The following is a 23,349-nucleotide window of genomic DNA, read 5'->3' as shown; positions in this document are numbered from 1 at the left end:
GTGTGTGTGTGTGTGTGTGTGTGTGTGTGACATTTAAACTGTGATAGATAATGAATTCATGCTTGTATTAAAAACTATATAAATATGAATATTTGAGGCTTTTATCATTTGATGAACAAAGAATTACGTGGCTACAAAATAGAACAATTGATAAAATCCTCCCCACTATTGGCTATTATTTACTCTCTCAAGTGGCAGGTTGTATTTATGCCAATTTATCTGCTTCAGGGAACATTCTTGAGAGCAGAACAAAGTGAATAAAAGTAGTTTGCTTTGCAAATGAATGCAAATGGTAGAGCCTTTCGGGAAGCCCTTTAACAGGGGCAACACACTTTGATTATGAGTGAAGCTGCCATTTGGACATGGTGAAAAGAGCACGCTTGAACCATTGATTGGGGGAGACAGTAAAAAGTCAGGAAGGGCCCGTTAAGCTTGCAGTGCGGCAGGCGGATGTCAGTGTGGTTAGAGCACAGTGGGAGAATGACAGGCAGGATTAGTGTCAGGGAGAAGCTTTGCTGTAGCTGTGGAGATGGTCCCTGGGGTCACTCACCTCTGACTGTTGTTCTGTTCTGATGGCTCTGTAATGCAAACTGCTTGATATATGTCTATTCATTATCAGAAATGGTGATTAGAAAAGATATTTATCATAAAGGATTCTTTTTAAAAAAATAGAAATGATTAACTTTTTTACAAAAGCTTAGTTCAATCATCTCTACTTTTACTAGTGTGGAAGGCTGGTGCAGAACCTTGTGTTCTTGGAGAGGCAATTTAACATACAAAGATTTAATAGTTAATGTTACCATTATATTTGAGGAACCAGTGTTTTCTTGCTTTTTACTTAGTTTTATATGGTTGTCATAAAGGAGGAAATTGTGTACAATTTGCAGCATGCTGTTACAGTAGAACATTGTTTTATATTTTGGTTATTGGGCCTTGTTGCTCTTTGAAAATGTCCAGTTTCTTTCTGTTTTCTTCATCTGTGTGCAGTGCACAGAAGCCACAGGGTTTAGCTGCTTTAAAAAAAAAAACTCAGTGGAACGTAAAATTGTCAGATTTCACTCCTGTATTGTGCCAAAATGTTAAAATATAATACATTATGGGTGCTTTAACAACTGACTGAATTGGGCATGCTATTTTAAGATACAGATTTTTAAATAACATTTAGGATTATTTTCAGTATTTTTTTTAATTGAGGACTTTTTAAAGATTTTTCTTCCTTTATATATCATTCAGTTATATGTAAGAGGATTTTATATATTATCTAAAATGTCATATCTTACTGTGGTTTAATCTTTAAGTAGTAAAATTGTTTTTGATTTTTCCTTGCTTTTTTCATAGTGACCTAAGTTAAATGTGTGTACTGCACTAATGTACATTTTGTATATTAAATATTTTAATGGTTCAGGTTCCTTCACTGACGGTTGTTTTTATGTACTGTTCTCTATAACAGAGTGGAAGAAACAGAGCATTCAACTAACAAGCTTTGGAAACCATATTAAATTACATTGTTACAACATCCATTATTTGATTGATTTATGTAATTTTTTGTTCAGTATTTTATCCAACTACATTTTTTTTCATTTTCCCAGCATAATAAATGTTTTACAAATGTTTTGCAGGCACCTGAATGGACAGAAGAGGACCTTAGCCAGCTGACAAGAAGTATGGTTAAGTTCCCAGGGGGGACCCCAGGTCGATGGGAAAAGATTGCTCACGAAATGGGTCGATCAGTGGCAGATGTGAGTTCACTCAGATTTGCTTTGTATGGAGAGTGACAAACCAGAACAAGACAGGCAGTGTAGAAGGCAGATATAGATGGGGACCAACATTGTCTTTTGAGAGAGGCTGCAATCCTTTTAGGACCTGGAAGTGAACCATTAACTAACTAAGCAAGAAGCAGATGTCAGCAGTCCCTTGCTCCACAATTAACAGCTGTAACTGATCAGCTGTATGGGGGATTCTGGTGCTTAGAGACCTGAGCTACTGTAACCTGATAACAGAAAAACAATGCCAGTTTTAGTGTTCATAGTAACCCCTTTTAACTGCAAAAGAACATTTGTGAGACTTAGTTAAAGTTTACAGTTCTGTTTAAGCCAGGTTTAAAAAAAAAAAGTATGAATCGGCTAATAGCATTTAGACGGGGTTTCCATTAATTAAACTGAAATATTTCTACAAAATGATAAAAGTTGGTCTGAGATTGATACTATTGCAATTTCTATTTCCAGACTATAATATGGTTAACAATGGTATTGTGTAAAATAATTAATATCCTTATTCAAATACATATTTTATAGTGGTTTGCCATAGATATTAAAAAACTGTACTTAAGGATTTAAAGTGTTATCCTGAACACTCTTGAGTGGTCTATAAAAAGATTTTTTCATTTTCAGCAATAGATCACTTGTACATGCTCTACAGTGTCTGCAGAGGACCATTCAAAAGTCCTTTTAGTTGATCCTATTCCAAAGAGTCTGGAGGGGGTTAAAGAGAATAAGATTTAAATGTTTAATTCTGTTGATGCACATTTTGGAGCTTGATGTTCTGTATTTAGTAATAAAAACCTAGCAAAGATACTTTTTTTGAAAACCAAACCTTCATTTACTCAAATAGTTATAAATTTTCCTATAGGTTACAGTGGGTTATCTGCAAACCAGTTTATAAAGTGTTTTTACTTTTTCTCTGGAAACAAACACAGAAAGGTGTGTTTATCCCTATTGTGATGTCATTAAGAAATTAAATTAACCTATATTGTATCCAGGCAAGCTGGAGAGATCTTGATGTGCATGTGACTAAGCAATTCATAACACAATATACTGAAGATAGTGAAATATGTTGTGTCCTATTTAGGGATCGGAGTGTGTCTCACTTAATAGTACTGGCCAGGGAGGGCCTCATTAAAATACACTTTATTTTACTCATCAGTTGTAGCCAATATATTTTATTGTAAGCAGCTTGACAGTGTACTACATGTGAAAAATAAATCTTTAAACACAGACTTGCAAAAAATTGTTAACAAAATCTGCCTGAGACAGACCATTATCATTATTATTCTTATTATTTATATTACTGTAGTTCCTGGGAGTGCTAGTCATGGACCCCATTCTGGTAGGCACTGTACAGACAGAGAATAAAAAGACCAAGACATTTAGAATCTGTCTTTGAATATCTAGTGGGTCCATTACTAAAGTCTCTGGGCGCTAACAAATTACATGATGCAAAAACCTGTCCTAAAAGATTACATTCTACACCCTTCTTCATCCGTTGTCGAGTCTCTCTCTCTCTCTCTCTCTCTCTCTCTCTCTCTGTATATGTATGTAAAAACTATTTTTATAGAGAGCCTTTCACACATGAGAGATCCCAAAATGTTGCCTCTACATGCCCAGTATTGGGGGGGAGAAAGAAGACTGCTGCTCAGACTCGGAGGGAGAGAGAGAGAGAGAGACTGAGCCACTGTGTCCTCTGTCCCTTGAGCTATCTGGTGAGAGATGCAAGAGATATATCCTGTAAGCACTGAGCTGGCAAGGAAAAAGGAATCATAAGAGATTTTTTACAAGAGGAGTCAGGATCTGGAAATATACCTGCTATAGCATTGATTTCTTGTGGTCTGTGTGTAATGGTGGCTCCTGCTGAAACTAGCCACCCATGATTACAGAATGAGTCGCACCTGGAAGAGATCAGGATGATTGCCCTATAAAGAGCAGCAGGAGGCTGCAGAGAAGGGGGGAAGCGCAGGAAATTGTAGTGTGTGTGAAGGGCTGCTGCAGGGAAGACCACAAGACCAAGGGAGATGTGACCGAGCTGGAGCCTAGGGAGGCTCCTGTTTGGAAACCCAGACGGAGTTTGGGCCTACAAATTGGGGGCCTAGAGGCCTGTGCCAGAAAGCTAAGTTCCAGCTAGGATGAGCTGAGAGGATGGGGTGTGAAAACAGACTAGGACAGAAGAGTTCCAGCTGTGAGAGAAGACCCCAGAACTAAGTATGGACTGTTGTGTGGTGATGGACTTTATTTTGGAACTTTGAGGATTAAGCGGAGTTTGCTATTAAACCAGCCCCAGACAGAAGGAGATGTTATTCACATGAAAGCCTGTATACAGTTCTAAAGGGGCCTGCAAATGGGGACTGAAAGGGCAGGGTTCCTGCAAAGTGAGCCTGGCCAGAACTTGGGAGGTAGAGGGGGTGTCAGTAAACAGGCACCCCAATATGTAGCCTCAGCAATAAAGTAATTTATGTAAGCCTTGTCTTTACTAGGCTTTAATCTGAACACTTCCCGCTAATGCTGGTGCAGCTCCACTTTTGTACACCAGGCACCAGCAATCACGATTATATTTACCACTGTATTGCATAGACCTGCACTGAGCAGGTTTCAACGAAATGGTGCTTAAAAGGACAGCAATTGCCTGGAGCCCTGTGTACATTAGCTCCCCCACCACTGATGCTTTGGAGTTAGGAACTGGAGTTAGGAACTACCATAAACATAGATATTAGGTTATCCCTTAATCTTGTCAAAAGTGACATGGAATCTTTATTTACAGCCTAGTCTAGCATTATCCAGGCCAGAGGGTCACTGGGTTTCTCTCATCTAAGGAATGAACCAGAACCCTTACATGTGGTCTTCAAAGCAAAAAAAATAATAGTGTGCAATGTTCCCTCTAATTGTTTACATCCATGTGTGGAATGAATTTTATGTGCACCAATATGGAAGTGATGTATGGCGGGGGTGGGGACTCAGGGCTGGGGCAGAGGGTTGCAGGGGATGAGAGGCTCTGAGCTGGGGCAGGGGATGGGGGTGAGGGGTCTGGAGTATGGAAGGGGGGAGGGGTTCAAGGTGTGAGATGGGGCTCAGGGCTGGGGCAGAGGATTGGGATGCAGGGGGTGTGGGCTCTGGGTGGGGCCAGGCATGTGGGATTTGGGGTGCAGGCTGCCCCAGGGCTGCAATGAGGAGAGAGGACTCCCCCCAGCCCTCTCTCTCTGCAGCAGCCCAGGGCTGGGGCCAAGGTGCCTTTCCCCTGCCACGACAGCACCAGGGCTGGGGCCGGGGGAAAGGCACCTCTTCCCGGCTGCGCAGCTTAGAGGGAACGTTTTGTGGGCTTTTTCTTCTTTATAATATATCCAGAGAGCCTGAGATTTTTACAATAATTCTTGCTTACTTTTTGCCAGAAGTATCAGGAGTCTTGTTTTCTCTCTTTCTGCAAAGAATTCTTTGTAGAACTTGGAAGCAATCCTCAACGATTCAAATACAGTAGTTTACAAGTGTTTGTCAGGAGCTTAGCTAAATAGTTATTAACAAAAATAGGTTTTTGGTTTTTTTTTAAAAATAATCCAACTAGAAATCTTCCCTCTTTTCAACTGCTCAAGTTTCAGTGTTTTATGTCGTCATCATCCCACTGGCTCTTTTTAATCAACAAAAGGTCCTTTAGCAAAAACAGTAGAAAAAACATAGTATTTGCAGTGTTAAAAAAGAAAACCCAAAAGCGCTGACCCTTATGCATAAAATAGAAGCAAAAAAAGAGCACCAGCAGATTTTTTTTTCTTCCCACTCTGTAGGTCATCTTATATTCCTTTGTGGTGGTGATATTTGCAATACGAAACTGTTCTGAGATCCTCATTTCCACTACAATTCTTAAGCAGAATGAAGTGATTTAAGGAGAGTGTTTCTGGCTTTTGTCAACATGTCAGATCCTTAATGTTGTTTTAACTGTAGTCTTTTTGTGGTTTCAAGTGTTTGTTTTTTGTATGTTGGCTTTTGTTTGTGTGTGCCTGGGGGATGGTCGTTAATTCTTATCCTGACACAATACATCATATGATATGCTTTTGGCCAGTCTTAAATTTTTTAAAAAATTTTTAAAAAATAATTGGGCTTTTGGCCTTTATTTCTTTGAATAAAACTGCCTGAAAAGTTTGCTTTTATTAAAAAACAAAAACAAAAACAAAAAACAAAAACTTGCTTAGAAATATCAGGAATGTAGTATACTCTTCCTTGGTTCTGCTACACAACATCTTTGATACCTGAGCATAGTGAGCATAATATGTCTTGTGAGCTCTCTTAGCTTGCAGTGAGATGAAGGCATCACTGTTCAGTGTCTTGGCCAAACAGTGGCTAGAGGGAGTTTAGGGGAAGGGAGCTCATACCTTGCTGCTTATCGGGGTATGGGAAGATAATCCTAAATGGTTCAGCCACTTGAAATCTGTGCTGTCAAACAGGTGGTGTAATAGCAGTTGATGAACGTCCTTCTTAGCAGCTCGTGGTGCTACGCCTCAGTTTTCTCATCTTAGGATAGCTCTTTGAGTCTCAACAACGCCTCCCCTCCTGGTTCTGGGGTCTGGTTCCACAAAACCTCAGAAAAATATCTCCAGTAGTCCTAGCTGAGACTCTCCCATCCTGAGCCTTTCCCTCAGGCTTGGTTTCCCTTTGGACTCATGGGAATGCCTTGTATTACCTACTGTCTTTAAGCTTTCCCCTAAAGTTTGGTACAACCATTTTGCATTCTTCCATGGGGCATTTCTACAGCCTTTTTTCCAGCTCCAACAGCCACAGCTGCTGCACCTTCCATAGTTCCTCTCTGAAAAGACTTGCAAGCAGCCTCTGCTCCATTCAAGTTCTCTCATTCCAGGCCTTTGACCTGGCCATTGAGAAGAGCCCCTTTCTGTGACCCTGTTCTTTCACTGTATGGAACTGCTGCTACTTTCACAGTCTGCACAGATTTCACCTGATCCGCTGATCACATGACCCTTCCTGGTCATGTGCTCTGGTCAGGTACTTCAACTAGGGATTCCCAGTCCTACCTGAGAGCTACATTACCCAGAATTCTATCTTTTAAAGGGCCTGGGGTTTCATAAAAAGCATGCTGAGCTCAACCAGCAAGCACCCTATTACATAGGGTGTCTTCAGCCCTAGTTTCAAACCTGAGCTTTCTCCTTCAGCATTCTAAGGGACAGGAAATGTAAGCAGGTGGGTTTTCCATCCTGCTGTAAACAGAATATACACACACTTCAAACATTCCCTTTCCTGTGGTTTGGCTTTACTGATGACTCAGATAACAATAACAGACTGAGTTTTATATCTTATGTGCAGGTCTATGTTGCAAAGTTAGGTTGGCTTAACTACAATGCTCAGGGCTTTGAAATATTTTGTGCCCTGTGCGATGTAATTAAGCTGACCTAAGCATGCTGTAGATACCACTTAGTCAACAGAAGAATTCTTCCATTGACCTCGTTACTGGCTCTTGGAGAGGTGGATTTACTACAGCAGCAGAAGAACCCCTTCCTTTGCTATAGTAAATGTCTACACTGCAGCTGTGCTGCTATTGTGTTTCTAGTAGAGACATACCCTAAACTTTCTTACCAAAAGTGGCTTTTCTTAGGGTCTCCTGGCCAGGTATCATTTGCTTCTTCCTCTAATTCCTTCTGCCTCTCAGATGCATATCCTGGTGGGAGTGAAGATCCAGCTGCCACTATGACTTAATAGGGTTTATATTTTTATGCAGGGTTTAAGCACACAACATCATATGACTCATCAGAGGAGTCCTGTGTCCCCATGCAGACTCTACAATCCTGCTACAGGCTATTACCCTGTTACGATGGGGAAAGACTGCTTTCTGAGAGGGGCAAACACTTCAAACCCTGCAATGCTACACTGGTATCTGAAGCATAGCTGAGAGCAAAGAATAGGTGACAATGTGGGGCAGCCAGTGAGAGGTTGGGGACAACTCTGCTCTCTCCCCAAAAAAGGCTTGGGGTGGATGGAGGAAGTTTTATAGATACTGACAAATATAGAAACAAATTCCTTATTTATTGGGAGCGTACTGAGTTTCTTATCTTGATTCAGTTAACAATCTGTTAATTAGATTGATGCAAAAAACTTAAAAGAATCTCCCTGAATTGATGGACACAAGTGTGAAATTAGAAGTTGTGTCGTCACTGATGATGATTAGTAGTTATTTTGTAAGCCTTCATAGTTTGGTTGTTCTTAAATTCAAGAAGACTACACACAATAATATCTTCACAGTTGCTTTTTCTCCTGCTATTAAAAATTACCAGAATCGGCTATGACCAATTTAGATAAGCATCTGGTCTAACTTAATATAATTTATCCACAACTCCTTGCAAATAGGGATTTATAATATAATAGACAGACCCATAACTATGTGGCCTTACTGGTTGCTGCTATAACTTCGGTCTTTTGATGTACATGGAGTTTTTGTACTACTATAGTAATTCTAAGATCATTCAAGAAAATTGTCTTTAATCAACCAGTGTTTCAAAAACTCCAAAATAAACCAGGTAAAGCCAGGCTCAATGTATCCATGTGTCTAATTATCTAAAACTGTATTTATCTAAATTATCAAAAAATGCATCCGACGAAGTGAGCTGTAGCTCACGAAAGCTTATGCTCAAATTTGTTAGTCTCTAAGGTGCCACAAGTACTCCTTTTCTTTTTGCGGATACAGACTAACACGGCTGCTACTCTGAAACCTAGTAGTTTCATGTGGGACTTGTAAATCATCTTAATTCCATTCAAAATGGAGCTCTCAAACTGATCAGTGTCATGAACTAAGACTGTATTTGTAACTGAAAAGATAATACAACTTTAAAAATCATTTTCTCTGCAATTGGCTTGTGGTATTAATTAGATTTGTTTTCATCAAGTGTTTTGATTATGAAAGGGAAACTGGGTTCAGTTTATTCTAATTGCAGTTCCTGCCTGCTGACCTGCTTACCTGTACCAGTGCTCTCTGTCAGCCTCAACACATCTGGTCTTTGACCCATTTTCCTTGCTGAATTTGTAGCTTCAGGCTTAGGTCTCATTTCTTTCTTTTAGTTCTTAAGGAAACAATTGCCCTTTAAAGGAAAGGCAAAATTGTACATCTGAAGTGTTTAAACAGTGTGGAAAACTAATAATAGATCCTAAATTAGGAAAGGAGGTTTCAAGTGTGATATTCTTATCAAATTAACATTGTTTGCCAAATGAAGATTTATTACAAATGATACTACTAGCATTGTTAAATTTAAAGGCACAGAAAAGGTATTGGTATATGACATTATAAAAATATAAAGTTCATGGCCACACAAGATCTACCTTGGTGTACACAAAAAGTTTAAAATGTTAATTTATGCCTTTCAGCAAATTATTTTGGTAATCACAAAGGGCATTCAAATTGTAAAAATAACAGAGGAAATAAAAACTGTCTGGCATGCAAAACATACTTTAATGTGATTATTAACTGCAGGTTTTCTAAATTAAAGGCGAAGAGAGCTCAGATTTCATACTTGTGAAATAATATCATTCTCTTGCCTGAGAGGATGTAAACTGATTCTTGCTTGACTCTGTGGTCACTAATCTCTTGCATTCAGGTTGCGATAGCAGACAGATAGGGGATTTGCTGCCAGCATGGAAAAAGGCCCTGGTAGGCAGCAAAACAATGGACAGGTGGATAGATTTAAGCAGACTTCACTAATTAGCATGTTGCCTGACAGTATGAGGTAAGAGTTCTGCAGTTCTGTAAGCTTCCCCATATGTCAAAGGAAAGATGATGAAATAATTAACGAGCTTTGAGTTTTTCGGGTGAGCTCCTGGGTGCATACTAATTTTATACTTGTATGCTTTATTGTAAAAGGAGTTGCTTGTTTTTCAAAATATACAAACTAGGTTTATACTAAATTCATTAGTTTATTATTGGGAAGAACATCTAGACATGGAATGATCCATAAATAAAAGTGTATTTATCAGTTTTGTTTGGGTTTTTTGCCACTAGACAACCTATTTTTGAAAGTGCTGATTTTCTTAATATGTGTTTTATATTTCACTGCATATAATATGTACATTTTAAAAGCACAATCACTGTAATCACTGGTATTTTAATACTGTGATGCTCTAAATCATGGGTTCTGACTGCCTCACATGTGTTAATGGATTTATCCTTGCAAAAGCCCTATAAGTTAAATATGATTTTATTGGTGGGGAATTGAAGCACAGAGAGATTAAATTACTTGTCCCAAATCACACAGGTAGTCTTTAGCAGAGTCATTAATGGAACACAGTTCTCCAGAGTCCCACTCCACTGCCTAAACCACAAAACTGCTGTTAGAAGAGTTTGTCTGGTCTGTAATGGCTAATCAAAATTAGGTTTAGACAACAATTGTAATATATACTTACTGGCCCTTGCAAGACTGAGGGTGTGTTGTCCTTAAAACACTAAATTGACCAAGTCTAGCAGTAAATTCAATATAGCAGCATCTGCATGAATTATATTTGAAAATGTTGTATGTTACACACTGTAAGGAAAAGCAAAAGTCAAATCTATTAAATTGTCAGTTAAGAACGGTATTGTGTAACATAAGATATAACAATCCCCCAAGATTACCATAAAACATACTTTCTCTCTTCCTTTGCCCTGTACTGAACAGGAGGTACCTACACCTGCCCTACATTCATACATGTAGCCTACTCCACAGAAGGAATACCACATATACTACATTTTACAACCCCTTCAACCACTCTTACAAATTCCTTTACCCTTATGCTCATGATACCATCATAGACAGTCCCAACAACTTGCAGTCTTGCACCAGCTGAGAACAAGACTGCACTGGTAGGATCATGCCCAACATGCAGAAGAAGCTAAGCTTTTATAGAAAGTTTATAGAGCTGAGGTTGAAGGAAGCAGAGCATGAGTCTCGTCACTAATGAAGTTGGAAGATGCAATTTTGAGTGATTTTTAAAAATCCTAAATCCTCACATACTGAGTCTTAACGAAGGAAGAAAACTTTCAAGCAGAAGCAAATTGGGGGTTTGTGAGACCCTGGGCCAGAGCAAGTGGGGGCCCCTTCCCACTCCTTCCTCCTGCAGTTTTTCTTGCCCTCCTGCTGGGGAAATGGGGTCAGGGCGTGGGGGCTTGCCCTGCTCTGCCCACCCGGCGCTCCTGCCGGAGAACAGGGTCAGGGTGCAGTGGCTTCCCCCGCACCGCGGCAGGAGCACCAGGCGGAGCAGGGCAAGCCCCTGCATCCCAACCCCATTTCCTCAGCAGGAGGGCCACAAGCCCCGGCGCCCTGACCATGCTCCCTGGCAGGAGCGCTGGGCCGGCGGGTTGGGGTGTGGGGGCACTCATTTTTCCGGGAACCCCCAAATTGGCCAGGGCCCCTGGGCACAAGCCCTGTTGGCCCAGTGGCTAATCCGCCACTGCTTGCCAGGGACTGTTCAAGATGAAAGTCCATTCTGTGCACCACCATGGCTACATTATAGCCATGTGAATCTGCTGCTGTTGCTGAATTCCACCTCCAGGGGGGTAGAGTTATGGTTGCATGGGTATGTCACCTTTACCCTTTTTATTGTTCTTTGAGTGCTGGTCCCTATGGATATTCACTGTGGAGTGCTCATGCTCTTGAGATTGGAAGATTTTTCAACTGCAGCATCCATTGACTTGCATCTGCATCCTACACCACCTCATGCTCAAAAGAAGCAGCACAGACCTGCCACCTCTCCAGTTCTTTTCTCCAACTCGTAGTCTGAGATGGAATCCTTCATCAGCTTCTGTTGGCATTCCCACTTGAATTCTTTTGTTTTTCCTTGTAAATAGGGGCTTGGGTTTTTTTAAGTTCGTTGTTAATTAGTGCAAGTCGGTTTTGGGGTTTGGGGATTTCCCCCATGATGCCCCAATATTTGGGGCACCTAGTATGCCCAAGATCCCAAGCTTTAAGCCCTGCAACCCCTTCCCCTGGGTCTTGCCAGTTGGTGATCCTCATGAATGCTGCCTGCACATTCCCTCTGAGTGCAAAATCTGCTGTTCCTTTCCCCCTAATGTTAGACAGTCTCAGGAGTTCTGGAATATCATGCACTTAATGGACCTCTCCCTTAGGCCCCAGTCTGATCCTCAGCTTTCCTGCTCACTGGCACACTCATTGTAGAGTAGAGCCCTTCTGGCACCAACACTCTCCACCTCCATATCCTCGAGCAAGACAAGGACTTGTCTAAACAGAGGCATGAGGAGGGTAAAGGTAAACACCTCCTTAAGAAGAGGGACAAATTGCCTCTGAAGTCCTCTAAGGGGACTGCTGCTTCCTTATCCTCAGTATTGAGTGATACTCCATGCCCCAGTGTGAGTGTGTCTAGAGCTCACTTGGAGCATCTGTCAACACTGATGGTACTGAGAGCAAAAAATGCTCCAAAACAGTCTTCTCAATGGGCGGGACTGCACCCTGCACCTCCCATAGAGTGAAGTCCTGTTCATCTTCTCCAGTGATGGTACCGCAGTTCAAGAAGATACCTCACGCAATCCTGCACCGTCAGATCTACCTAGAGTCAGGAATTCCTCCCACTCTCTCTGCCTGCTAGGCCTGCATATTTCTTTCTTGAGGATCTGGTGACCTACACTAATGTAGAGTCATTTATCCTCCTGGACCCAATAGTCCCAGGGACATTGCTACACCGACAGGATGTCATTCGCCAGTTCCAAGTACCAGTCATGGCATAGAGACTCCGACACTATCAGTGTGCCACTCACCAATTTCTCCCACCATCTGGAGTTTCACAAGGCAGATGGTACCATTGGCTCCTCCAATGGAGTCGGACAAATCCTCTTCCTCTGATGAACAAGAAGCGTACCAGTAGCTTCCTTGATGGTTCTGAGGCAAGAGATGAGCCCTGATGGCTTCCAGAATCTCCCAGATGCCTCCACATTCACACATCTCATTTTTAGTCAAGGGATGAGTGGTGCCCCTCTTTTGAGCCCTTCCCCTATATATATATATATATATATATATATATATATATATATATATATACACACACACACACGATCCCACTTACTGGCCATTCTCAGTCTCCTGCAGTCCTTTAGAGCTCAGGACTATGGTTTATTTCTGCCCACTCCCCTTCTCCATCCCTCTTCAGGCACCCTTCTCACGAGCATCTTCTCATCCTAGAGATGCATCTTAGAGATGTGAGTTGGGGCCGTAGAGGAAGTCGCTATAGATCTAAGAGGGAAAGAGTTTTACTCTGTACTTTCTGATACCAAAGGCCAAGGGGGGGTCTGTGCCCTGTATTGGACCTGAGAGGCCTCAACAAATATCTCAAGAAGTTGAAGTTCCGCATGGTCTCCCTGGCCCCTGTTATCCCCTCCTAGAGACTGGTACGCCGCCCTTGACTTGAAGGACGCGTATTTTCGTATTTCCCTTTTCCATGGACACAGAAGGTTCCTGCGTTTTATAGTGGGACAGACCCATTACCAGTCTGCACTTCCATTCAGCCTGGCTACAGCGCCATGGGTGTTCACAAAATGCATGGCAGTGGTCGCAGTTCACCTGAGACTCCAGGGCATTCAAATCTACCAATACCTTGACAATTGGTTCAAGGGTTGTTCGCAGCTACAAGTTCATCCCAGCACCTAGTTGGTGCAGGCCATGTGCCGAGCACTGGGCCTGTTGATAAACAAAAGTCCACATTGGTCCCCTTGCAAAGAATAGAGTTCATGAGGCAATTCTGGACTCTCTCCGAGCCAGGGCCTTTCTCCTAGAACCCATATTCAAGGCAATGTCAGGTCTCATTGCCTAACTCACCAGCCACCCTATCACCACAGCCAGGGTATGCCTCAGGCTACTAGGGCACATGGTGGCGTGCACGTATGTAGTTCAACACACATGACTATGTCTCAGACTCCTCCAGATGTGGCTGGTGTCAGTTTACACCCCAGTCATGCACCACCTGCACCGTGTCCTCACAATTCTGCCGCAAGTACTTACTGCTCTGGATTGGTGGTCCTACCTGGTAAATGTCTGAAAGAATACCCTTTGCGACCCTCGAAACCCACAGTTGTGCTACTGTCGGACGTGTCTGAGCCTACCTCAGATCGCTAAAGATCAAGGGGTTGTGGTCCCACAGAGTTTGCACTGCACATCAATGTCAGGGAACTTAGGGCCATCTGTTTGGATTGTGAAGTGTTCCTTCTGCAACTATCCCATCAGGCAGTACAGGTTTTGACGGACAATACGGCCTCCATGTTCTATGTCGACAGGCAAGGAGGAGCACGTTCCTCAGCCCTTTTGTCAAGAAGCTCTCCAGCTGTGGGATTTCTGTATACCACACCATACACATTGAGGTGCTGCATCTCCCCGGGGTCCGAAACACGCTGGCAGATCACCTCAGCAGTCATTCTTTTCTGACCACATGTAGTCCCTCCACTCGGCAGTCGTCACAATGATCTTCCAGAAGTGGGGAACTCTCCAAATGGATCTGTTTGCCACCGGGTGGAACAGGAAATGCCACAGGTTCTGCTCCCTTCAAGGGCTCGACAGCAGATCGCTCTCTGACACTTTTTTTTCTCCTGTCTTGGGCAGGCGACCTGATGTACGTCTTTCTGCCAATTCCACTCATCAGCAGGGCCCTCCTGAAAATCAAGAGGGACAGGATTGAAGTCGTCATGATTGCCCCAGCATGGCCTCGCCAGCATTGGTTCAGAATGCTCATGGACTTAGCAACAGCACCCCTATGTATGCTTCCCAACCACACAGACCTGCTCTCTCAGGATCACGTGAGGTTGCTGCACCCAAACCTCACCTCTCTCCACCTCTCAGCATGGATGCTGCGTGGCTGAATCTGGAGGAGCAGGCCTGCTCTAGTCAAGTCCAAGCTCTATTGGAGAGTAGAAAACGCTCCAATAGAGCGACTTACCTGGCAAAGTGGAAGCGCTTTTCCTGCTGGGCGTCGGAGTGGAGGATCTCCCCAACCCAGTCTTCCCTGAGTCCATTCTGGACTACCTGCTTCACTTGAAACATCAAACTTCTTGATCAAAGTGCACCTGGCAGCCATTTCAGCCTTCCATCTTCATGTCCAGGGCCGATAGGTATTCTCGCATGAAGTGACTATCAGGTTTCTTAAGGGCCTTGAAAGATGTTTTCTGTTGGTACAGGGCCCAGTGCCTCAGTGGGACCTCAACATAGTCCTCTCTAGGCTCACTGGCCCTCCCTTTGAGTCTCTAGCCTGCTGTTCTCTTTCACATCTGTCATGGAAGGTTGCTTTCCTTGTGGTTATCACTTCAGTGAGGCAAGTCTCCGAGATTAAAGCCCTTACGTCAGAGACCCCCTATACGGTGTTCTACAAGGACAAGGTTCAGTTACATCCCCATTCTGCTTTCCTGCCAAATGTGGTGTCACCTTTTGCATGTTAATCAGGACATTTTCCTCCGGTGTTCTGCCCAAAGCCTCACATGTCCAACGAGGAGAGGCGCTTGCACTCCCTAGATGTCAGGCGGGCTCTGGCATTCTACTTAGAGCATACCAAGCCCTTCCGTAGATTGACTCAACTCTTCGTCATGATGGCTGACAGGATGAAAGGCCTCCTGGTGTCTTCTCAAAGCTTTCGTATTGGATTACTATCTGCATGCATACTTGCAACCCGCACCAACTTGTAGCATGTCCACTAATAGTGACGACCCATTCAACTAGAGCTCTGGCGTCACCAGCAGATTTTCTAGCACAAATACCTATCCAGGATATCTGCAGGGCCACAACATGGTTTTCGGTGCACACCTTCACAACCTCAGCAGGCCAGAGATGAAGCTGGCTTTGGCAGAACTGTGTTGCAATCAACATATCTGTGAACTTCTACCTGCCTCTGGAGATACTGCTTGGGAGTCATCTAACATGGGATGGACATGAGCAAGCACTCGAAGAAGAAAAAAAGGTTATTAGCCTTCCATAACTACTGTTCTACAAGATGTGTTGCTCATGTTCATTCCATGACCCGCCCTCCTTCCCCTCTGTCAGAGTTCTGGCAAGAAGGAACTGAGGGAGGGGGGAGCTGGTGGCACCTCTTATACCAGCGCATATGCGCACCACTCCAGAGGCCGCCAGAGCTAGTCCCCTATGGATACCACTGAGGAAAAAGCTTCTGGCACCGGTGCATGTGGTGAGCACATACACTTACATAACATGTAATGGACGTGAACAACACATTTCGAAGAACAGTAGTTATGGAAGTTTAGTAACCATTTTTTTTCTATTCCCTCTTAAAAACTACCCTCCCCATCTCTCTTCAGGGACCCCTCTCAAGAGGCCTCTCAAACAGGAGGTGGACTCCCCAATTTAGCTAGGGGTGACAGACTGTGTCTCCTCAAGACAGGGATAAAGCTTTTACTCAAGAGATTTCCTCATCTCCAAAAATAAGGTTGGGCTGGAGACCCATTCTAGATTTCAGACAGCTGAAAGTCTTCATACACTGTTTAAGATTCAGGATGACCCGCTTGGCCTCAGTAATCGTTTCCCTAAATTAAGGCAACTGGTTTGTGGCCCTCAATTTTGAAGGATGCCTTCTATCATATAGACATTCCTCCAGAGCACAGGTGATTACTGTGCTTTACGATGGGCAGAGGGTACTTTCAATACAGAATTCTCCCTTTGACCTCTCAGGGGCACGGAGAGTTTTTACAAAGATGCTCTCCGTGATAGCAGCATATCAGCATTGTCAAGGCAACCTGGTATTTCCTAACTTGACAGTTGGCTGCTCACAGAACAATTGTATCAGGAGGTACAGATAGCGGTCTTCTCATTACTAGAATTTTTTCGGTCATTGGGACTTCAGGTAAATCTAAGAGTCCAATTTAACCCCTCACACACACACACACACCCGAAACTTAGTTTACCAGAGCAAATCGGAACTTAGTTTTGGATAAAGCATACTTACCAGAGAACAGATTCCTTGGAATGAGCAACCTCATTGTCCAACTCTGTCTCAGCCTGCAGATGCTGGTCCTGTCCTGCTTTGTCCTTCTAGGCCATATGACCACCTACACCTACGTGACATGTTTTGCAAGGTTCTGCCTCTAGGGCCTCCAAACATGGTTGTGGATGGTCTCCGCTCAAGCAGATACACCCTGGATAAATGTTTCTCTTTCTCTGAATGTCCTCAGGTCCCTCGTTTGGTGGAAAACAAAAGAGGTTCTCTTGGTTTCCCCACCATCCACGAAGAAACTCATTACTACTGGGTTGGGAAGTGCACTTGGATGATCATATAGCTCGTGGTTTCTGGACTCCACAAGATTAAGTCTATTACTTCTTGTCCTGCTTTCAGTGGACATGGAGAACAATTGATCACCTTCCTCTTTATAATAGCTTTTAATGTATTTGAAGACTGTTATCAGGTCCCCCATCAGTTGTCTTTTCTCAAGACTAAATATGCCCAGTTGTTTTAACCTTTCCTCATACGTCAGGTTTTCTCAACCTTCCATCATTTTTGTTGCTCTCCTCTGGAAACTTAAATATTTGTCAACGTCTTCCCTGAAATGGGATGCCCAAAACTAGACCTACTACTCCAACTGAGGCATCACCACTACCAGCTAGAGTGAGACAGTTAACAGGAGTGTCTTTCATATGACACTCCTGTTAATACATCCCAGAATATTAGACTTTTTTTGCTGCAACTGCATCTCATTGTTGACTTATGTTCAACTTGTGATCCAGTGTAGCCACCAGATCCTTTTCTGCAGTTATTTCACATTTTGTAGATGTGCATTTGATTTTTTCCTTCCTAAGCGTAATACTTTGGTGCTTGCCTTTACTGAATTTCATCTTTTTGATTTTGAACCTCTCTCCAGTTTATCAAGGTCCTTTTGAATTTTATCCTGTTCCCCTCCCAGCTAGTCATATGCAGATTTTATAAGCATACTCTCCACTCCATTATCCAAGCCTTTAATGATCATTTTGAATAATACCAGACCTAGGACAGACCCTAGTTGACAGTGAAACATAGATAACTAGTATGAGTACAGTTTGTCAATCAATTTTACTCACCTGATAATTTCATCTAGACCATATTTCCCATGTTTGCTTATGAAACAGTCATGTGGGAGCATGTCACAAGCTTTACCAAAATCAAGATAAATGGTGTCTTCTGCTTCCCCCATCCAATAGGCCAATACCCATCAAAGGGGGAAGTTACGTTGGTTCAGCATGATTTGATCTTGACAAATCCATATTGTCTATTATTAATGACCTTATTTTTCTCTCTGTCCACAAATTGAGTGGTGGTTAATTTGTTCCAGTGTCTTTCCAGCTGTCAAAGTTAGGCTGACTGATCTATAATTCCCTGGTCCAATTTGCCCCAATTAAAGCTGGGTACGATGTTTGCTCTTCTCGAATCCTCTAGAACCTCATCTATCCTCCATGAGTTCTTGAAGATAATTGCTAATGGTTCTGAGATTGCTTCATCTAATTCCTTAAGAGCTCTAGGATGAACTTTGTCAGGCCCTGCTGATTTGAATACATCTAATTTATCTAACTATTCTTTAATCTGTTTTTCCCCTATTCTGTCTTTTTAGTGAAGTCTGAAGCAAAATAGGTATTAAACATTTCAGCCTTTTTGATGTCATCTGTTATGACTTCTTCCTTACTAAATAGTGGACATGCACTTTCCTTCAGCATTTTCTTGCCTCTAATGTATTTATAGAGCCTTCTTACTGACTTTTCTGTCCCTTGCTAGATGTAACTCATTTTGTGCTTTAGCTTTTCTGATTTTTGTCCCTACTTGCTTGTATTTTTTGTACTTCTCTGTAGCAGTTTGTCCATGTTTCCAGTTTTTGTAGGATTCTTTTTTGATTTTCAGGTCATTAAAGAGCTTAAGAGGGAGCCATATTGTCCTCTTACTATTTTTCCTAGATTTCCTTCTATCGGAATAATTTACTCTCTTGCCTTGAATATTGTCTCTTTGAGAAACAGCCAATTCTCCTGAACTCCTTCTTCCCATAGATTTTCTTCCCATGGGGCCTTACCTACAAGTTCTTTGAGTTCATTAAAGTCTGTGTTTTTGAAGTCCATGGTCCTTACTCTGTTGCTCTCATTCCTTTCTTTCTGTGGAATTATGAAGCCTATCATATTCATAATCACTTTCACCCTACTTGCCTTCCACTTTCAGATTCCCAACCAATTTCTCCATTAGTCAGAATCAAGTCTAAAATGGCTGCTCCCTAGGTGGTATTTCCACCTTCTGAAACAAAAAGGTTCCCCAAGTACATTCCAAGAACTTACTGGACATTTTGTGTTTTGCCATATTACTTTTCCAACAGATGTCTTGGTAGTTAAAGTCCCCCATTACTACCAGGTCTTATGTTTTGGATATTTTTGTTTGTTCTAGAAAAGTCTCACCTACCTCCTCTTCCTGAGTTGGCAGTCTATAATAGACCCCTGCCATGACATTACCCCTGGTTTTTTTCCCTGCCTTTCCCCTTCAGACTAAGCCTGAAAAATCAGCTATTAACAATTTAAAACTGGCATAGCCTTCTGAATAAGACCTAGCGGAAGGGCATTAGTGTGATATCATGGTAGCATTTTGTAGCTGTTAAAATGTTAGTATTTGGGCATAAGCTGTTCATGACCTCTTTAAAAGCCTGAATGAATAATCTAGTGTTAACAATGCAATTTTTAATTTGGACTTTTTTTTTAAAAAAACAGGTTACCATGAAGACCAAGCAACTGAAGGAATCTGTTACACATACTCCAGGTGTGTGACCCTAAGTCCTAATCAATGCTGTTAATAACAAATTATTTATATGATGGGTTTCTAATGTAGAGGCCATTTTGCAGCTTTCAGGGTGATTTTTATAGCCTTGGCGGTAGAAGCTCCATGTTCCTACTCTCAGCAGACACCAAGGTTGATGGGCATTTTAAGGAAGTCCTCCCATTTAGAGGTGGCTGTGTAAAGGCTCTCTCTAGGGTATTATTATTCTATTTATTTATTAGAATGGTGCCCAAAGTGTGCTAGTCAATTCAGATATGCAAAAAAAACCAAACCCCTGATAAATACCTGCCTTACAAGAGCTTACGATCAAGTTGAGACAACTGACAAAGGAATATAGGCTTGGGGAATACAGGACTTTTAACAATGTATTTAACCCTATGTCATGTTGCTCCTATTTTATTTGTTAGCTTTTTATTTCTTTTTCTGGGGAAGGGAAGGTATTTCAACCCTTGCCAATTTCCAATTTATTTTATTTTAACCCTTATTTCTGTGGGTTATTTTTAATGGTTTGAGTGAATAATCAATTTGTAAATGTTCTGGATTTGCAGTTCTTGCCATAATTAGACAATATCTATCTACTTGAGCTCAGCAAATACTAGAAAAACTTTTCATTATTTGCTCAAATTTAAAATGAACTCTGTCTATTTTGTCATCTTTTCTCTGTGTGTGTGTTTCAATGTTGGGGGAAAGCAGTCTAGTTTTAATCCCATACATGCTCTCAGAAAGCATATTTTAATGCACACTCACATGCCAATACTACCAAAACTTCCATATTTAAATAGGATGGGTAAGGGACAGGGTTTCCTAAACCCCTCACAAGAGCCATGAGAGGGCCACTGAATTAGTCACACAAGGATCTGATAGCACCCTTTGCAGCTAGTATGGAACATACATGCTCAATTTCTTGTGACTCCAATGAGACAACTAGATCCAAACTGCAATCAGCCAATAAATGTTACAGTAGATTAATCTTTCCAGGAATGATGAAAGTTTATAATTTTCTAAAATTCTCCAATCCTGCTTATTTGTTACCTCTCCCAAAGAAGATTTGAGAAGGAAGGGGGTAGATTGAGACTGACAGATGTGGGAGGGCTTGGGCATCCAGTGGATACAGGATGAACAAAACAGAAATGAATCAAGGGAAATGACCATTTACAATAGGAGAAAATGAGATGGGAGTGTTGGACAACAGAATGGGGTAAATGAAAGACAAGGAATGAGAGGAGAGAAGATTATGAACTATAAAGGAAAGAATAATAGAGAAAACAGTAAAATGAGAAGGAGATGACTATTATGGATTGATTTGGATATGGAAGGAGAAAAAGGGGGATAAGCAAATAGAAGGGGAGGGAGAGAAAAGGAAAGTTTAGATCAGTGATTTTTTTTATTTCAGGTGTTCATGCTCTTCGATTATATTTCCCTTGCATTTATTCCTTAGCTCTAAGTTTGCTCAAAATAGTCGCCCAGTCCCTTCTTCTCAATCTAGTACATTAGTATAACTGGCCACTCTGAATTATATAGTTCATAGCTTGAGAAAGCAGATAAAATGTATCAGAATTCACAAAAATATTCCATTGGATGGGGGCCTCATGCACCATATACAGGAGGAATAACCATCTTTGAACTCTTAATGTCTGTGCTGGCCTTTTGTGTTGCATATCTGATGGGAAACACAAAGGGCTAGATCCACAAAGGGATTTAGGTGCTTAATAGCCACATAAGTCCAAAATTTTGATCCTCAAAACCCCTTTTCAGCTGTCACCTAACCCTGTACACTCCTACATTCCCTGAGCACCTAATTTTCCCCCAGTAAACTCCCCATGGTGCCTACGTTTCTTCCACTTCTTTCTTTGTGGCTTTCACAAAGCTGTCTAAGTCCTGCTGCCACTGAGCTACTCAGTGCCTAAACTCTACGCCAGGGAGAGAGTGAGAATAACCCTGTAGCCTAGTGATTAGCACATACTCCCTGGAGACGAAGGTTCCGGTCCCTGCTCCAATGGCTATTTGAGTATTTTATAAAAAGTGTGGAAGAGTTTTAACAGGAGAGACTGAATGGCCCATGCAGAATATCTAGAGCCCAGTGGTTAAAGCATTCATCAGGTGGGAGAGACCTGGGTTCAAGTCACTGCTCCAAATCAGGCAGGGGATATTTGAACCTGGGACTTCCACATCCTGGGTGAGTGCTCTGAGTGCTGGGCTGTAGGGCATAAGGGTGGAGTGTGGCAACACCACCATTTTTTGTGAGAAAGGGCTTATGTAATTCTCGGAGAGGGTTCACAGCCATGAACCCCAAGTGGAGATAGGCGCCTCCCACTGGCCTGGAATTAGGTGCCTGCCTCCCTTTGAGGGACGGGGCTTTGGCCCCACCCCTCTGCTCAGCTTTTCCTGCTGGCTAACTTAGATGGCTCCCTACTCAGCTTTCTGGCTGTTATGAATCCTGTAGTCAGGCACCTAACTTTCCCCATGCATTGTATAGTAAGCCTGGGCACCTAATTTGATGTTGAGGCTTCTACCGGATGGCAAGACACCTAACATTAGGCATTGAAACACTGAGTCTAAGTCCTCTTTGTGGATCTAGCCCAAAATATATTTGGGCCCTGTGGTTTGTAAGTGATGAATTTGTCATTGGTGGGTTACTCCAAGTAGAATGATTTTTTTTTTAATAAAAGTTTTAAAATCTTCTGAAATGCAGAAAATTGCCCTTCACAGTTTGAAATGCTTGGGAAGAGGAGAGCCTCAGAACTCCTGTCATATTTGTTTTGTTCCTGCACTCACTTTGACTGGCTACCAGCCCACTGAGAGGGGGTTATGCCACAACCCCTGCCTCTGCAGTTCTGTTGGTTTCTGGGGGATTCTGAAACCCGGTTTCTCAACCACAAGGGCTCTCCCTGCTCTGTCTCTCAGCTATAGATCACTTGTCACCACCCAGTTCCCTTTTCATTTGACTTTAATGGTTTTTACATATAATGCTATTTCCAACAGGAATTGTTAGACTCTCTGAGCTTAGAAACTTGGCCCAGAATTCCAGAAATGCCAAAACCAACATGGATTTGCCAGACCATATAATTACGCAGCGAGAAATAGTTGAGGAGGAGAACTATAATCGTGACCCAGAACAGATGGATATTCCAGCAGATCACAGAGAGACCATGACAAGCGAAACCAGACACCGCAAGCGAAAAACAGCCAAAGCTTCTGAAATAACTCCAGCAACGATGAAAGAGGTGGCAGAAGATAAATGCAGGGGAAAGCGTCAGAAAGACTTTGATAACACAGAACAGGATGAATATAGCGATGAGGAGAACGGAAAAAAAGAGAAAAGCCACAATTCTGAAGAATTGTGGACTCAAAATCAACAGAAACTTCTTGAACTAGCCTTACAGCAGTATCCAAAGGGAACATCAGACCGCTGGGATAAGATAGCAAAATGCGTCCCAGGAAAAAATAAGGTAGGGTCATTGTATTGTATGGGATTAGACTACTAATAAACAAATATGACATATGGGCAGGTCTTTTCCTATCAATTAACTGCCAGCCTGAGGTCTTTAATCCATCCTGTCACTATCTGAAAACTCAAAGGGCCCAACTCGCAGGGTATTGTCACCACATATATTGATACTTTATTTATTCAGTGGAATGCATCCGATGAAGTGAGTTGTAGCTCACGAAAGCTCATGCTCAAATAAATTTTAGTCTCTAAGGTGCCACAAGTACTCCTTTTCTTTTTACAAGAACTAGGGGTCACCAAATGAAATTAATAGGCAGCAAGTTTAAAACAAACAAAAGGAAGGTTTTTTTCACACAACGCACAGTCACCTTGTGGAATTCTGTACCAGAGTATATTGTGAAG

The 23,349-nt window shown here is 42.2% G+C and overlaps 1 protein-coding gene across 1 annotated transcript in view; it reads left to right on the top strand.

The window, feature by feature from the left end:
• DNAJC1 (DnaJ heat shock protein family (Hsp40) member C1) overlaps positions 1-23,349 on the top strand; it is a 190,143-nt gene that overhangs the window by 164,531 nt on the left and 2,263 nt on the right. Inside the window, exons 9-11 of the mRNA XM_038390672.2 lie at positions 1,620-1,739; positions 19,433-19,481; positions 22,482-22,948. Coding sequence (XP_038246600.1) covers positions 1,620-1,739; positions 19,433-19,481; positions 22,482-22,948 — 636 coding nt within the window. The remainder of the gene's footprint in view (positions 1-1,619; positions 1,740-19,432; positions 19,482-22,481; positions 22,949-23,349) is intronic.

The sequence above is a fragment of the Dermochelys coriacea genome, chromosome 2 (genome assembly GCF_009764565.3).
Source record: "Dermochelys coriacea isolate rDerCor1 chromosome 2, rDerCor1.pri.v4, whole genome shotgun sequence".
Lineage (NCBI taxonomy): Eukaryota > Metazoa > Chordata > Testudines > Dermochelyidae > Dermochelys > Dermochelys coriacea.
This window is presented reverse-complemented; position numbering and strand designations above follow the sequence as displayed.